The sequence below is a fragment of the Phallusia mammillata genome, chromosome 1 (assembly GCF_965637545.1).
Source record: "Phallusia mammillata chromosome 1, kaPhaMamm4.hap1.1, whole genome shotgun sequence".
Lineage (NCBI taxonomy): Eukaryota > Metazoa > Chordata > Ascidiacea > Phlebobranchia > Ascidiidae > Phallusia > Phallusia mammillata.
Window position 1 is genome coordinate 35,376,727 of NC_137252.1, and position 18,104 is coordinate 35,394,830.

The following is an 18,104-nucleotide window of genomic DNA, read 5'->3' on the forward strand; positions in this document are numbered from 1 at the left end:
CAACACGTTGGTTGACGACGGCGGAATCTATGGTCCAGAAATGCACAAAGCACACGTTGGACGACCGGCAACAGTTCATTTCCGAAGAAACAAAATAACCGGTCAATTTATAAATGCATCATATTATGCCTGACAGCAACACCGTTTATAATAAATACATGCTGCCTCTATAACATGCAGTTGGTAATAAACACGAGGCAGTCACGCTTACAAGACGTGACTTCAATAAAACAATGCCAAGGTTGTGACATCATACGCACTGATTGTGTGATAGATAATGTCACTAGGCTGTACAACATTGCGCCATATACAAATAAGTTAGTGCTATTGGCGGGAAACATGGAAAACATGATAATAATATGTACTATGGCGATGTAACATACATAAGGAAGGAAAGTCAGAGCTGTAAGAATACACTTTTACAAAGTTTCTCATTCTTACCTATTCACTTTACTTTATGGTGAGGCTAGTTACATAATTGTTGCATGGAGATATAACACTAAATGTGATAACCCCTGATAAAGCGTTGGTCGTGTTAGAAAATAGATAGAACTGAAAATACTAAATCTACAAAAAACAAATAATGCTTGTTTTTCGACGAAATTATTTTCAATAGCTTTGTTTTGTGTCGTTACATGCATTAATTGGAACGATGCCCAATTTTAAAACAAGAACCCAATTAGTCTAAAAGGTTAGTTTTTGAAAGTTGCCTTATAAATTCAAATTCTAATGTTCTGAATCGCAATGAGGGCAAAGGCCTATTGTTATATAACACTTTTTTTAAGAACTATATAGTCGCTGCAGCAGTTCACGTAAACAATAACCTTTTGCGTTCTATAGAAATGATTTTAATTCATAACGAACTGAAAGGTGACATCGGCATAATTATATCCTAGTAACGCTCGGTAATTTAATCTTTTACCTTGGACTTGAACAGCTATATAAGCCACACACATTCACAAAAACAGAACAGAGACTGCGATCGGAAGACCTTGTCACTCTTGTTTGTCGAACGGTCCGTCGCGATCTGTCCGTGCTGTCGTCCGCTAGGTGTCACGCCAGAGTCGTTTTACGAACACTAGTCCCGCACTTGGTCCTTAGAGGCGTAAAAAAAACTTTGGTAGTTCAAGGTACTAAAAAACTGCCAGAAAGCTTGTGTACAAGTAAGTCGTCATATTACAGACGTTTCAAGTATCATTGCTGCCGCCATCAGTGCAACACGTCACATAAACGTTAAGCAATGGGCTTTAAACGTTCTTTTTAGTATTTTTATCCAGTTTAGTTGCCACGCTTTGAAAGGGAAAGAAGTTTCACAAACGAAACTGATAATTTCGTGACGGGGTCAGTGAAAGGTTAAACGGGTCACTGAGGCATTGTTGTAATCTGAACAAGAAAAATCTGTGTTTATTTAAATCAGCGGTTCCCAAACTGGGGTCCGCGGTCCTTTAGGGGTCCGTGAGGCCATTTTGGGGGGACCACGAAGCGGTTGAAGTAATTCTATAATCTTATTTGGCGTCAGTTTGTGCCACTAAATAAGTTTAAATCAAAGTACAATTGAGAATCAACTGTCTTCATTGCTTAACAATAGCCTTTATTGAACGACAACTAACAAAAATGTAATTGTTCGCGCACAATTGTAGTGCATTTGTCTTGTCTGTGATGTCACAAGCTGTGTTTGGATGACTTTTATGCGCAATTTTGCATAACTAGCTAAAATCCTGAAATCAACAGTCGTTTTTATGAAATACATATTTAGGCTCAAGGACCGCGAGCCCTCAAAATAATGGCATATGGACCGTTTTGAAAAAAATATGAAAAAGTTTGGGAACCGCTGATTTAAATTGATGTGCAAAATGTACAATTTGTACATAATCGTCGTTTTTCACGCATCAACTGACCTAGACTTTAAGCAACAAATCTACGTCAGATACTGTTAGTTACAGAAACAACACGTTGACTGACGACCGCGGAATCAATGATCCAGAAATACACAAATTACACAATGGACGAACAGCAACAGTTCAGTCAGCACAAATTTCCTTTTCGTTACCGAAAGGAAAAACAAAGCTGGTCAATTAATAAATGCACTATATTATGCCTGGCAGCAATAGCTCATACAATAAAAGGAAAGTCAGAGCTGTAAGATTACACTTTTACAAAGTTTCTCATTCTTACCAATTCACTTTACTTTATGGTGAGGCTAGTTGCAGAATTGTTGCATGGAGATATAATGCTAAATGTGATCACCCTTGATAAAGTGTTGGTCCTGTTAAAATCATAAATAAATATGAAAACGCAAAATCTACAAAAAAAATAATGTTTGTTTCTGACTAAACCAATCTCTATAGCTTTGTTATGTGTCTTTATGTTGACCGGGAATTTCCAGGGTAAAGCCCGCAGCCCACCAACACTGCAGTGGACGGTAACGTAATATAACATACGTCACATTTTGCCTTCTAGGGCCAGATTTTTTTGTATTTGTGGTAACATAAACAACTTTTAATTGTTTCGATTTCGCCCTATTTTTCCACGTAACAACGCTTTTATTAAGAACGAAATAGTTGCTGCAGCTATTCACGTAAATGATAAAGTTTTGCGTTATGTAGAAACGATTTTACGCCATAATGAACTGAAAGGTGACATCAGCATAATTATATCCGTACCCACGCTCGGTAATTAATTCTTTTACCTTAGACCTGAACCTCCATATAAGCCACACACATTCACAAAAACAGACCAGAGACTGCAAAGGGGTGACCTTGTCATCAACGTTTGTCTAACGGTCTGTTGCGATCTGTCCGTGCTGTCGTCCGCTAGGTGTCACGCCAGAGTCCTTTTAAGACAAAACACGAACTCGGTGCTTCAAGGTAAAAAAAACAAACTTTGGTAGTTCAAGGTCCTAAAAAAACGCCAGAAAGCTTGTGTACAAGTAACCCATCGTATTACAGACGTTTTAACTATTACTGTTGCCGCCATCAGTGCAACACGTCATATAACCTTGAAGTAATGCGGTGTAAAGTTTAAACGTTCTTTTTAGCATTTTTCCAGTTTATTTGCCACGCCTAAAAAGGAAAGAAGTTTCACAAACGTTAACATAATAATTTCGTAACGGGGTCAATGAAAGTTCAAGCATAGACCAAAGGTAATTCACGCGTTACTGTCTGTTCAAAAACTGAGAAGAGGAAAGAAACAACTGGAAAAAATCGAATCTATTACAGATTTCTACTAAATCGACCATTTGATTTTCGGTGTACAACAACATACCTTGTGTGAGAATTTGATCCAAAGCATTTCATGGCGAACCGAGTTGGACAATCTTTGGGAAGAAAAAGGAAGCAAATCAAGTAAAATCCATAAAACCCATAAAAACAAACAGAAACAATGCTTACCCTTTGTTTCCTCAATAGGAAGTGGTTTTCCTGAGGCATTGTTGTAATCTGAACAAGAAAAAAATTTGTTTATTTTAATAGATGTACAAAACATACAATTCGTACATAATCATCATTTTTAATGCATCAACTGACCTAATTATCTATAATAATAGCACGAGGCTTTTCTATACATGGTCATTAATATCAATAATGATTTAATACATGTGCTATTTACTACAATTACAATGAGAGTGTGGTTGTCACCATAATTTAAATGGGCCTCCATTTTCCATACTTGTTTCTGCATGCATAAAATGATGGCTTCTACACACTGGAACTTTTACAAAAAGTCAATGCAAGTGCCGTTAGTTTTCTGCATTCAAACGACAACTGTACTGTTTAAAAACTAGAAGTGTGGCTTAGCACATTTTGCCATGGGGGTTACACTATTACCCATTTTGAAACAGTTATATGTTCTCTATGCTGATGTTTTCCATGCTTATTTTGTACTAGGATCACTAGTAGCCATCATTTTTAAATGCTCTGGTTTGTTTCTGCAGGCCAAAACTCATGGGCGTGCACACATGCAAAGTTTAAAGCAATGCATTTCAAGAGAACCTTGATAAACTTTGGTGTAGGCAGGTCAAACACAGTGATCTGTACTGGGCTTAAATAATCATGCTGGGTAAAATACTAACTATCCAAATCTTATTAAATTAAGACATAGCTTGAAGTTTGCCCTAGTTTTTTTTCTATTACAAATGGAAGACAGCGAAAAGGGACAACAGAGTAAAAAAACAACAACTGACACTTATAAATGGCAAATTCTACAAGTTGTATACAATTTTATCTCACATTGTTTAAATAATTTACCTATTTTAGGGGCCAGCAGTGTGAATAATCATGCTACAGGGTTAAACATATCAATCACTAACTCAAAATAGGGTGTTTTAAAAAACTGCTCAAACTTCATTTAATTCAGATATGTTAAAAAATGCATCCATTTTTGGGGGCTTGTGTAATAAAAAAAACAAAAAAGAGGGATTCATACTTCAACTTTGCCAGAAAACTAGCATTACAACTGCAAATCCATCAAAATGTCACTTTGTCAAACAGATGCATTAGATCAAACTTTACTTTGCCATGCAGTTTTTATAAGTTCTTTATCACCTCGGGGTGGTGCAGTAGGCAAGACATGCCAGCTTAGTAGTACAAGAACATTCGAGCTAAGTAATTGTAACAGTTTATCCTACCAGCTACCAACAACAATTATACAAACAAAAATTTAGTTGTATAACAAGTTGTAAATTGTGTTGTAATACAAGTTTTAGAAAACATGCACTTACAAAAAGTAATTAGTCTGATGAACATCTCCATGATGTAGATTTACTTCAACTCCAACTACATGATGACCAACTGAGGCCTCATGCATATCAACATCCTGCTACTTTCTAGCACTTTGGTCTGGGTATAATAAAAATAAAAACATTACAAATGGTCATTGTTTAACATCAAATGCTGTTTGATTGTTTAAGATAAAAAGGAAAGTTTAGTTTGAAAGACAACAAAGAAAAGCACCAAGTAAAACTTGCAAAACTGCATTAAACAAAATACAAAAGAGCAAGGTCACTAAAAAATAGCTCGAAATAAGTTTATCGCCTTTACCATGAGTGACTGTGTTGTGAGCACACTGAGGGAATTTGAAACAAATGTTTCAAAACAAGATTTAGTTTGTTTTTATAAAGCTATAATTTTGCTTATTAAACTGGTTGTTCTTCTGTAGAACAAAAGATTGTTATGCTTGTGTGGTGATAAGAAATGACCCAAACATAAAAATGTCAAAGTTTACTCAGAAATTTACCCAGTTTGCCCTTTTTTCTTCGATTTAAGCAATGGTACTTATTCAACTAAATTTTAGAGCAATATTACATATCCAATAAAATTCCTTACCTTCACCAGCTTGTATAGTAACTAATGGTTGGGAAGTTGTATGTGGAATTTCACTGAAAGTTTGATCATCCTAAAATAACAATAAGGTGGTATTTTTTTATTACATCAAAAATGCCCCAGTTATTTTCACAAGCTATTCATCTGTTGAATTGCATATTTACTTTTACAACAAAAATACATTGTTATGTGCTATTCATTGGAAAAAGTGACACTGTGTATGCAGTATTTAGTCGACAGTAAGCCGTGGCTTATATTGTTTTTCACATGCCGTTTGTGCGGCTTACAATCGAGGGCAGCTTACATTTTAATTTTAAACCGATATTATTTCTACACTGTACGTTTTTAATTTATTATGGGTTCAAAACTTGTATCCGCGTACAGATTACACGCCAATAAACGTTCTGTTGGGTACAATTATCACTCTAACTAACATATATGGACACACAGTTATACTATGAAACAACAGAAAGATGTATTATGAAACAATATTTTTTTAAATTCCAGTGTGCGGCTTACAATCGAGGGCGGCTTATAAAGGAGGGTGGCTTTCAATCGAGTAAATACGGTACACAAGATAAGACTTAAGTACATCTATAATAGGATAATTAAAGTTAGTTTCTTTTTCACAATTTCCTAGTTTTGGTAAATTATTTGTTTATTTTGATTTACTTAAAGCAATTTGACAGCAGTGGTTGCATTTTAATTCATTTTACAATTAACGTATGTGAGTCACCTTTGCACTAATGTAGCTCAGGCTTTTCCATACTTTATGCAGGTTGTCTCATTATTTTTTCAGACATTGTTGAAAAGGGAAAGCAAATAACAGCACATAGCTCCAGTCCGGCTCAAAACATTACAAAAGCCTTACAACCTATACTTCTGCAAACATAATAGTTTCAATTTTATTTCTGGATTTTACTTACTTTTTAAATTTTAATGAAATTCAAATACTGTTTTAGACCATAATGTGTAATGTTACTTTGTATGAATGAAAGTTGTATGACAAACTAACTAAGCTATCTGACAGAAACATTTACCAAGTCAAATTTATAAACACTTTATCTTTCCATATATTTCCATAGATATCTATATGTTTACCAAGCATAACAAAATACGGGTAAAAAACAACTGGGTCCCCAACTGGGTCATCCAGACAATTTGTGTTGTGCACAAACTTCAAAACAATGCATACTTCATAATCATGTAACATTAAACTACGAAATGAGCTGCATGTTTGTAAATGGTGCTAAAGTAGCCATTTCATGATACAGAGTTTAATGAGTAAACCCGTTTTTGAAAATTTTAGTGGTTAAACTGCCATATACAGGCAGAAGTATGGTTAAAAAAACTAAACTGCTAATGTAGCAGAAAACAGGGGCAATTATTTCACAATTTTGACATAATTATTGCTATCAACAGCTGAATAACCAATATAACAGGCAATTTAGTCCATTTAAATACGCAGAAAGGACAAAAAGGTGAAATGACCTCTGTGAAGCAAATTTTTAATTTATAAACACTGCATCTTTCCATATCTGCTACCTATCTCTATGTTAACCAAGCATAACAACATAAGTGTAGAAACAACTGGGTGCCTAAACAATTGAATGAGCAATAAAATACTTGTACACATAAGTTAGTAATAAAAAACATAGTGTGCACACAAAATTAAAAAAAATTCAATGTCTTGCTGTGCCAAATATTGACATGACCTTAGTTCTGCTGGCACAACAAAATGTAACAAGACAAACAACAAAGACCACGGAAGTTTTATTATGTTTTGAAAAGAACACCTACTTGAAAAATTTACTTACATTCCAAAACAGAGTAAATTTGTGTTGAGCACAAACTTAAAAACAATGCATACTTCATAAGACTAAAACATTAAACTATGAAATGACCTGTAGTGTTTAAAAAGATGCAAAAGTAGCCATTTCATGACACATAATTTAATGTGTTAACCCATTTGAGAAACTTTGTAGTGATTCAAAAAATTTCCCTATACAGGCAGAAGTATAGTTATAAAAAACTAAACTGTTATTGTAGCATAAAACAATGGCAGTTATTTAGCCAGTTTGAAATAATTATTGCTATTATTTGCCGAACAACCAATAACAAGCGATTTAGCACATCTAATTTAAATACACAAAAAGGACAAAAAAGGTCAAATGACTTCAGTGAAGAAAAAATAGAACATTGTCCAAAGACTTTAGGTGCAGAGCAAACTTTGCCAGAACAGTACATTTCCCACCCACAAAACTTGTTACAGTCAGCAAAGCACCAGAGTGGTTTATTGTTTGCTTTAGAATGCCAAAGCATATTTGCTTTGTGGCAACAAATATTGACATTACAATCGGTCTGCCGGTGCAACAAAATGCTGCTAAGCAATCATGCACTACAACAAGTCAAAAACAATTCCATATTGAATAAATCATGACAAAAATAACTTCATCTATAAACCTTGCACTTATTCAAAAACAGAATAAATTTGCGTCATTATATGTAAAATACAAACAAGATGAATAAAATAACACACATTTTCAGGTTTACAAGAATATTGTATTAGTCCAGCAAGTGCCAAAGACATGGAAATATCTACTACAGTGCTCGAATAATAGTCTGCCTTTTGTTGTACCAAACTTCATAAAAATTTGTATGAGTTTCACTTCTGTTTAAACTAAATTTGAATTTGGGCAATAACTAATAGTGTCTTGTTTATCTGTTGTGTGCTTTTGAACTCTGAGTGACGACAAAGCATACATCATTTCTCTGAACAAAATGTCATAAACTGAAGCACAATTTAGATATTATGTTTCTAACAATTTAGAACTTATTCCAGTTTTTGCTTGAGAAAAATATGATTAACATCAAAAATAAATTATTAGGGAAAAGTTGTTGCCCTGTTAAAACCATGGCAATGAATTATCTGTACACTTTTTTTGCAATATTTTTGCAGTGGCTTTCATCCAGGAACAAATTTTATATGACAAGGGTAAGAATTTCCAGCAGTTGCTGCTAAAAAAAGAAACACATAATATAAAAACAAGGGTATCTTTCTCTTAAATTTGTTTGCTGATTCGGGTTCAGTTCCGGTTCAACTCTCTAATTTAATATAGGCAAGAAACTAGTTTAATTTGTGACAATAAAAGTGTCCCAAGAAGGTAAAATCAAATTTTGGTTAAATCAAAACCAAAGGACAAAAAATTAGAAACATTCAGAAAGAGTTACAGAAACAAAAATAAAAAAAACAATTATTTTGTAACTGATTTTGGATGAAAACGAATGACATATCCCACAAACTATATGTACTGGCTGCTTTAAATCCTTTATACTTGTCGACAATCAACAAAAAATCGTAGGCAGAGAAGAGCTATTGTTTGAATATTCACTGTTTACAATTTTAACCTGGAGATATAAAATTCACATGTAGTCAAATTCAGGTTTTTACATTTCTGTTCAACTACAGACTCTTCTACACATCAGCTACACACTAAAACTTTCAGCAACATTCTCACCTGCCAAGAAACTCAATCCAGAGAGACTAAAACAATCTCAACGCCCAAAACATAACAGTCAAGCAGCATAGTCCAGCATTAAAAAGAAACATGAAAACAATGGTTACAAATGGATCCGGAAAAAATAGGATAAGCAAAATGTTGGCCACAAGCAAAACTAAATACAAAAAAATACTGTTTAGTGTATAAATGGATTATTGCAATTGTTCCAAACAAAGAATATATAATTTGTCAAACATACTACGGTCATTCCACTTAACATCTTCACACTTTTTGAAAGAAAATCTAAGGCATACATATTTATGTTTCTTGTGAAATATTTTTGCTTTCACAATATCACGCAGGAATGTTGACAAAATACAGTAAAACGGTAACGCATCAAGACTTTGTTTTTGTATCACAAAATCATTTTGTTAAGAAAACGTAGAAACCTCTTTATGTTCGAAAGCGGGAAAGAGGCAAAGGAGACGAAATCAAGTTCAAAATTGCTGCAAAAGTCTGACTTGCGCCAGAAAATTTGGACATAAAAAAACCCTGGGGAAACCCATTCCAACCAACAAAACAAATTTGTTATTTGTTTTCACACAAAAGAGGAGACAAAATCGTAATATGCTTAACAGCTACCTCTCATTCTTACTGACCAAACATATTTTATTCCATTAGTTAAAATGTGATAAAGTAATGAGATTTGTAGTCAGTAGCTGTCGCTAATTAAACTGCGTTTTTTATAACAGTCACTCACTCACTCACGACTCAAAAACATCAAGAATACAAGTGACAGTTAACACTCTATCATGGATTTTACTCACTGAAAAATGTCAACTATAAACCCTTGTGTAGTATTCTGACGTACCCAAACACCTGTTGCATTTGAGTCTTTGGTGTAATACCGTTTAGAGGTCCCGCCTTTGGTATCTTTCTTATCCCCACTGGCAAATAATTTGTTCACATTTTTGTCACCTGGTGATGCTATAACATCTAGCCACCAACCTCATACTCCTGGGTTACTAAAGGTCACAACAGCATATTCGGCAACCTATTGCTGGAATTTGCTGCTGACTTCGGTGCGCCCACTTGCGAATCGATATAAATTTATTTTTAATCACTTGTGGAGCAATAACGCCTTCGACGCTTTGGTGTCAACGCATTTCGCATAAGAACAACAAAAGTTCCTCATTTTGTTGTTATTTTAGTCTGCTCTATGTTTTGAAATAAATCTGTCTGGAATGTGAGTACGGGTCTCGGAAAATGAGATATCTTCCCCCACCCAAAGTGAAAATGACCACAAGTTGGTATTGTCAGTGTGTATTGTCGGAAATATAAGTTTATAATTTATCTTTATAATGTACACAGGTAAGATAAGGAAACGTCCATTAACTCAGAAGCAAAAAAGGAATGTTACAAAATTGTTTGAAATAAACGAAGCTAAAAAATTAACAGAATTTTCCTCTAGATATGTTAAAAAAGAAGCACAAAATTTATGAGCTTTACTCGTTGGTGAGAGTTGTTTTGCAGTAGAGAGTCGATTACAAATTACAATTTCCACTTCGTTGCTTAACATAAAATAAGTAAAAATTGTTTTTTGTGCTCTGAGATGCAAAAAATGAATTTTGTATCATATAGTTATTCAAAGAAATTGATACATTTTTATTGATAATTCGGTCGAAAGTATTTTAGTCAATTAGATTTTAACCCAATTTGTCTAGTCAAACTAGTAACAGTTCGATCTTCAGGGTTGAACAGAGCAATCTAAACAAATCCAAAACCAATTGTCCGTCGTCATGAAAGGTGGATGAAATGGCGGCGCAAAGTGGACAAAGTGAACTCACAAGCCCAACTGAACATTCATTGATTGGTTAAAGAAATAGAGGTGGGATTTTCTTGTGAATTTTGATGTTACAAAAGTGGCTTGTTCATATAAGACTTTCCACCTTTTGCAAAAAGATGTACACATAATATCCCACAGACCTTATGTGACACATTCTTTTGCTATAACTTTGAAATGATGTGTCATATATATATAAGCTGTTGCTGCCAGACATGATATTAAATTTATAGAGCTCTTCTGGCAATTGTATTTGTTTACTGAATGTTCGACGTCGTTTACAGATCGCCTTTATGGGGTGAATAATGCTGAATGCGCGCAATACAGTACAAAGATTTTTTTTCTTTTTTTAAACAAAGAAAAATGTGTGTTCCATGTTATATTGTCACTGTATAAAGTAGTCCTGGTTGAGATACAAAACAGCCGTTGCCTGTAAATTCGTAAAGCGCCTTCTGACTTACAAGAGGCCCTAGAGCGCAACCCATCCTCAGACAATATTTAAACTCAACGTGGGGTCATTATACTAACGGTGACTACACAAGATATTTATTTGGTTGATATTTATACTCACGCCAAAGTGGAAAGTGATCTGTTCGGCAATACCGATCACACGATTATATTAACTCAAAATCTACGTTGAATTATTTTTATGAGGGCACATCTTCGGGGCGTTTCTCTGTAGACCAATTTCCTATAAATTGTCTAGACTTTTTCTTGCAGACCTTGGAATTGAAGGCAGCCAATTTGAGATCTGATGCAGATCGAGCGAAGAGAGCAAAGATAAGCGCAGAGGAGGAGCTTGAATCTGGGTCCGGCAGAGAGAAGCGGATCAGAATCAGCAGAAGTTGGAGGAGTTTCAACGGAGAACAATCAACGCTGAGAGAGCAAGAGACGACGCCTTGATAACAATACAGGTAGACCAGTCGTTTTCGGATTAAGTTTCCAAATGAATAATATATAATTTGTCAAAAATACTACGGCCCTTCCACTGAACAACATTTTTACACTTTTAAATACTTGGTAAATTGTTTTTGATCTTGTTCTTATAAATTTAGATAACTGGATCTACTTTTAAAAGTAAATTTACACAGAAGAAAAAAATATGACATATTTTAAAGGGAAACCTAAAGGCAAACATTTTTCTTTGTTTCTTGTGAAATAAAAAAAATAGCAAGTTTAATTCACATTGCTTTCACAATATCACGCAGGTTGACAAAATATAGTAAAAACGGGAACTTATCTAGACTCCGTTTTTGCATCATAAAATCATTTTGTCAACAAAACGTAAAAACCTTTCTATGTTCGAAAGCAGTGAAGGGACAAACGATAATACAAAAAACAAATTTGTTGTTTATTTTAACACAGAAGACAAAATCGTGTCGCAATATGCTTAACTGCTACCTCTCATTCGTACTGACCAAAGCACATTTATTCCATTACTCAAAAAGTTATAGTGAAGTAATAAGATTTGAGGTCAGCAAATGTCGCCAATTAAATTGCGATTTTATTTTATAACAGTCGATCACTCACTCACTTACAACTCAAAAATATCAAGAAACCATCAAGTTAATTGACAGTTATCATGGATTTTCCTATCATGGATTTTCCTCACTGAAAAGGTCAACTATAAACCTTTGTGTAGTATTCTGACGTACGCAATCACTCGTTCTCGTTGCATTTGAGTTTTTGGTGTAATGCCGTTTGGAGGCCCCGCCTTTCGCATCTTTCTTGCACCCACTGGCAAATGTTCATATTTTTGTCACTTGGTGGTGCTACAACATCTAGCCACCAACATCGAACTCCTAGGTTACTAAAGGTCACAACAGCATCTTCGGCAACCTATTGCTGCTGGCTTCGGTGCGCCCACTTGCGAATCGATATAAATTTATTTTTAATCACTTGTGGAGCAATAACGCCTTCGACGCTTTGGTGTCAACGCATTTCGCATAAGAACAACAAAAGTTCCTCATTTTGTTGTTTTTTTAGTCTGCTTTATGTTTTGAAATAAACCTGTCTGGAATGTGAATACGGGTCTCGGAAAATAAGATATCTTCCCCCACCCCAAAGTGAAGATGACCACAAGTCGGTATTGTCAGTGTCTATAGTCGGAAATATAAGTGTATAATTTATCTTTATAATGCACACAGGTGAGATCAGGAAACGTGCGTGAACTCAGGAGAAAAAATGGTATGTTACAAAATTGTTTGAAATAAACGAAGCTAAAAAGTTAACAGAATTTTCCTCTAGATATGTTAAAAAAGAAGCACAAAATTTATGAGCTTTACTCGTCGGTTAGAGTTGTTTTTGCAATAGAGAGTCGTGCTCTGAGATGAAAAAAATGAATTTTGTATCATATAGTTATTCAAAGAAATTGATACATTTTTATTGATAATTCGGTCGAAAGTATTTTTAGTCAATTAGTTTTTAACCCAATTTGTCTGGTCAAACTAGTAACAGTTCGGTCTTCAGGGTTGAACAGAGCAATCTAAACAAATCCAAAACAATTTTTTTTCACGGGGTTCGAACCCAGGACACTCCCGGGGACGAATCCCGATCAGGGTTTTTTATGTCTGTATGTGGGTCAGGCGCGCCAGACCGTTCGGCCAAGTTCCTGTTGTCCATTGTCATGAAAGGTAGATGAAGTGGCGGCGCAAAGTGGACAAAGTGAACTCACGAGCCCAACTGAACATTCATTGATTGGTTAAAGAAATCGAGATGGGATTTTCTTGTGAGCTTTGATGTTACAAAAGTGGCTTGTTCATATAAGACTTTCCATCTTTTGCATAAAGATGTGCACATAATATCCCACAGACCTTATGTAACACATTCTTTTGCTACAACTTTGAAATGATGTGTCATATATATATATAAGTTGTTGCTGCCAGACATGATATTAAATTTATTGAGCTCTTCTGGCAATTGTATTTGTTTACTGAATGTTCGACGTCCTTTACAGATCGCCTTTATGGGTTAAATAAGGCTGAATGTGCGCAATACAGTACAAAGATTTTTTTTCTATTTCTTAAACAAAGAAAAATGTGTGTACCATGTTATATTGTCACTGTATAAAGTTGTCCTGGTTGAGATACAAAACAGCCGTTGCCTGTAAATTCGTAAAGCGCCTTCTGACTTACAAGAGGCCCTAGAGCGCAACCCATCCTCAGACAATATTTAAACCCAACGTGGGGTCATTATACTAACGGTAACTACACAAGACATGTATTTGGTTGATATTTATACACACGCCAAAGTGGAAAGTGATCTGTTCGGCAATACCGATCATACGATTATATTTACTCAAAATCTACGTTGAATTTTTTTATGAGAGCACATCTTCGGGGCGTTTCTCTGTAGACCAATTTCCTATAAATCGTCGAGACTTTTTCTTGTAGACCTTGGAATTGAAGGCAGCTAATTTGAGATCGGATGCGGATCGAGCGAAGAGAGCAAAGAGAAGTGCGGAGGAGGAGCTTTAATCTATGATCCGGCAGAGAAAAGAAGATCAGAATCAGCCGAAGTTGGAGGAGTTTCAACGGAGAACAATCAATGCTGAGAGAGCAAGAGACGACGCCTTGATAACAATACAGGTAGACCAGTTGTTTTCGAGTTGAGTTTTGGCTTAAATTTGAGTAAAACGTACTGTAATAAAAATATGACTCAAGTTTACTTGACTCTGCACAATTTCCCAAGTCACTGGAAGATCGACTGAAGCGCTCCAGGATGGGGAGTAAAGACGAGAAGATGAGACTCCTCTCATCCAACCAATCCCTGGATCAGAAAGTAAACCGGATTCAACGTGAGATGGAGGAATCGCAACACGAACGACTTCATCTTCTCGAAACCGTCAATCAAAGCAAACATCATATACAGGTGGGCGTGGCCGATCGTTAACAGGATGTGATTGGCGGAAAAAGGGGCGTGACGTTTTGTAAAAGCTACTTGTATATGCGCGCTGTATTTAATGCATCAGACCATGCTGTTGGTGGAAACAGAGTTGTAAGCGGCTTGAAACTGAATGATCTAAACAAGAATGAGTTAAAAATGAACATTTGTCGTCAGAAACTGGAAGCTGAGGCAAGGTCAGCTCGACTGAACGCTGCTAAGGAGTTTACAACGAGTAAAGACACCTTGGAACGAGAGAAGAAGCAACTGCAATGTCGGTTGAAGAGAATGGATGATACAAACCGCAACAGTGTCCGCCAACTTCACAAAATGTTAGCTGACCAGCAAAGGATCAATGCCAGGTAGTTTGGGTTCAGGATTGCGCAATAACCAGCTATTATTGCTTAACAATTAATAGGATAATGCGCTGTGCCAGGTATTGCGAAATTCTATTTGCGTAATAGCTGGTGATTGTTGCAAAATTTCGATCGACTATGGCTCAATATCAAAGGATTGTTGCGCAATATGAGATAATCGTCGTACAATATCAAGTCAATTTTGCTCAATGTGCAATTGTAATTGCCTAATGGATCATCCAGTCATGGTTCTTTGGTGTAGAATAAGACAGGTAACAAAATGAAATCTCCGCCAACGAAATATTCGGTTTAACATCATCACTTAAGGAAAGATCATGCCGCGCATTGTTTGGACGAGCACGGTTGTTGATCTGCTTTCAAACACATCAAATCGACGCTTATTTGTGTGCATTTCAGGTGGAAGGAAGAAACGAAGAGCGCAGTGGAGAGATACGAAGACAAGATTAAAGATCTCCAGTCTCAACTCGCACAGAACAGACGCAAATGTCACGACCTCACCAACAAATTACAGGTTGACAAATCTAATTAATTTTGCACCTAATTAAAAGAAAAATTGCAATGTTCTTCACGAATAAAAGTAAAATGTTACATAAAAGCAAATATAAGGAGTCTAGTAAAAGTTTCAATCGCGTGGTTTGAACAAACTTCCAATTAGGATTGGACTAAACACTGTCAAGTAATTAAAAAGCACTTTCCCCTCCTAAGGCAGTGTGCTCCCAATCTGTTTTAAATACGATTTGGTTGCTTGTTAAAGGGTTTATTAACTATAGCTTTTCCATTTACCAGCATAATGATAATGTTTATGTGTTTCTCAAAAAGGTTTTTGTGCAAAATCTACAGTTATAGTTCTTGAACATTGTAGTTTGCAAACTCTCTATGGTCTAGAGTTTATGGTTTTAAATAAATTCAGTGTTTAAAAATGCCCATCTTGATTTATGTCTGTGGATATTTCATCTCGCAGTGTCAGGAACTGAAGGCTCCTAATATTATGGTTGAAAATATACCACCGGTCCAGGAGAGCCACGTAAGCGTAGATGTCATTGCCTCGTAATTTAACATCAGTAGTTTTGGTCGGTTTGCAGATAATTCCACAGTTTTGCCGAATTTGTCTACATCAGTAATATAAAATCGTTTGGTGTGCTGTGTTTTATTGATTTCATGAAGGTATTATCAGTTTATCAGTCAGTATTCTGGTATGATTGTGTTTCTTAACCCAACTAGTAATGCGTTACCTTCCCTGCAAAGGACACACATTCGTTTAGTCCCTATTTTTTCTCCTCTCCCATAGATAATAGTAATCTACAGATTTTTTTTCAAAACAGCAGCTTTTGTTTGAGGTTAAATTTACAGCAGACGAATGGTTACAGCGGCTGTGCTCATTAAAATCAACAACAAAATTCAAAATATACTGTAAACGGCAAGTGTTATATGTTTTCTTCCATTTTAGCTTTTGAAACTTACTTCAGCTAAACATTTTTTTTAATAATGACGTTTTGCAAACATCTATTTTTGTGCTTGTTTGTTTTCTGTCAATCACCATGTTATGATCCGAATGTTTTCATTCTCACTGACTTTGTATTATTTCAGACCACGTCACGAGTATAGTCGAGCAATGACCTAAAAATTCCTCTGGAAACGGGAAGAGACAAACCGCCAACTGCGAGCTAGCTTCACACCACGGAATACAAACTGTTGAATGCGACACAAAAACTGAGCGATATTCAGGCTTTGCAAAACTCTTTTACTTTGCAAGATTTATACTAGCGTGTTTTATTGAGGCTGTGCTGCCTTGGAAAGCAGTGTAATGCCTCTATTGCAGGGTTATGGTATTCATTGCGCAAACATTTATGGTGCATTTGAAAGCAAGGTTATCGTGGAAAATACAGGCGAACGTGATACAGCGTTATCGGTGATGCAAAGGAAAATTATGTTGTAATATAATTTTATAAACGCCTCCACATTCAAGTGTTTGCATAATTGTTTGTAAAAATTTGGTCTAATGTATAATTTAAGGCCATTTCTATGGTTATAAACTAACTTAGAAAAAGTTGAGAAATCCGAACAGAACATTGTGCTGGAACCAAATTCATTTAAAGCCAACAATGTAATAATAAATAATAGAATATGCTAGAAACGAGCGGATTTATCCTGTTCGCATCGGATCTCAAAATCCGTTTCACGAAGTTTGCTTGATTTTGTGAACATTTTCCTAATTATAAGACCAACAATAAGTCATGACGTGTAAGTATAATGAAGTATATAGTTGTTATGATGCCAGAAATCCTTTTAGGTTACTGTTGGTCATAAAAATAAGTCACTTTAAAGTTAAACTTGCTTCGCACTTTTTTGCAGCGCACCACAGAACAGCTTTTGCTTCACACGAGTTACTTCGTCCGTCATATTGTTTTCTCTGTACAATAGCATCACTGCATTTTTCATTATTAAATGCTACAGTCGCAAGCTTACTGGGAAAACCACACAGAGTAAGAATTTGTTGAGATTTTAAAAGTATTATTCTTGTGCAAGCCTACATGTCAAAGTTAAAGTTTCTTAAAAGTTTAAATTGGCAGAGAAATACAAGAAATCTATTGAAGATTAATAAAAGTCGCAGAATTATTTTTGGAAGACATTGCCCCTGCTGATAGGTGGCTTGAAACTTTAAAATTTCATTTTTTAAATCAGGGGTGGGCAACATTTGTTACAGTGGGGTCAATTGCCAATGTCAAAATTGGATCTCGGGCCGCACCTGTGTATAACACAAAGTGATTTGGCTCTGTTTCTTACCACATATGCTTAACCACAAGTATAATTCGTATTTGATTCTAGCCACATTTTGCCAGGTCGCAAAAAACTAGCATCAGGCGCATTGACAAGCTCAAAAATATGAAATAAATGAACTTGTTTGCCAGTACTTCTGAAATCCAAGTCTCTGTGGGCCGCACAACCTTTTTTTTGGTTGCCCACTCCTGTTCTAAATGATTTTCATCAAGTTTTTAGTGAAAACCCCTCAAAGTCAACTTTCCATGATTAAGACAACCAAATCAAAATAACCCAGGCTCCTGGAATAGATACTACACAGACAATACTGAGTTGGTACATAGCGCTACTAGCCGTACAGTTTGGCGTTGTTTGTTACCAATGGCGACCAGGGCTGCCACTGAGAATTTACAAGCATACCAAGGTT

At 35.6% G+C, this 18,104-nt stretch overlaps 2 protein-coding genes and 1 long non-coding RNA gene across 5 annotated transcripts in view; 2 read left to right on the forward strand and 1 right to left on the reverse strand.

Moving 5' to 3' along the window:
* LOC145213630 (uncharacterized) overlaps window positions 1–6,221 on the reverse strand; it is a 50,478-nt gene extending 44,257 nt beyond the window's left edge. The window contains exons 1-8 of one of the 3 annotated variants that reach the window (XR_013856861.1): window positions 6,055–6,221; window positions 5,322–5,391; window positions 4,718–4,835; window positions 3,390–3,437; window positions 3,265–3,316; window positions 2,690–2,860; window positions 2,176–2,266; window positions 923–1,096 (exon numbers count right to left, since the gene is read on the reverse strand). This is a non-coding gene — a long non-coding RNA (uncharacterized LOC145213630). The other 2 variants (XR_013856864.1, XR_013856855.1) reach the window with 2 other exon arrangements.
* Window positions 1–18,104, forward strand: part of LOC145213619 (intelectin-1-like) — a 239,640-nt gene that overhangs the window by 131,371 nt on the left and 90,165 nt on the right. The gene's annotated exons all lie outside the window — the stretch shown is intronic.
* LOC145234636 (uncharacterized) lies at window positions 14,132–16,006 on the forward strand. The gene is made up of 5 exons (XM_080099354.1): window positions 14,132–14,248; window positions 14,352–14,531; window positions 14,721–14,905; window positions 15,317–15,431; window positions 15,882–16,006. The coding sequence occupies exons 1-5, from the start codon at window positions 14,141–14,143 to the stop codon at window positions 15,969–15,971; spliced, it is 678 nt and encodes a 225-aa protein (XP_079955480.1). The 5' UTR covers window positions 14,132–14,140; the 3' UTR covers window positions 15,972–16,006.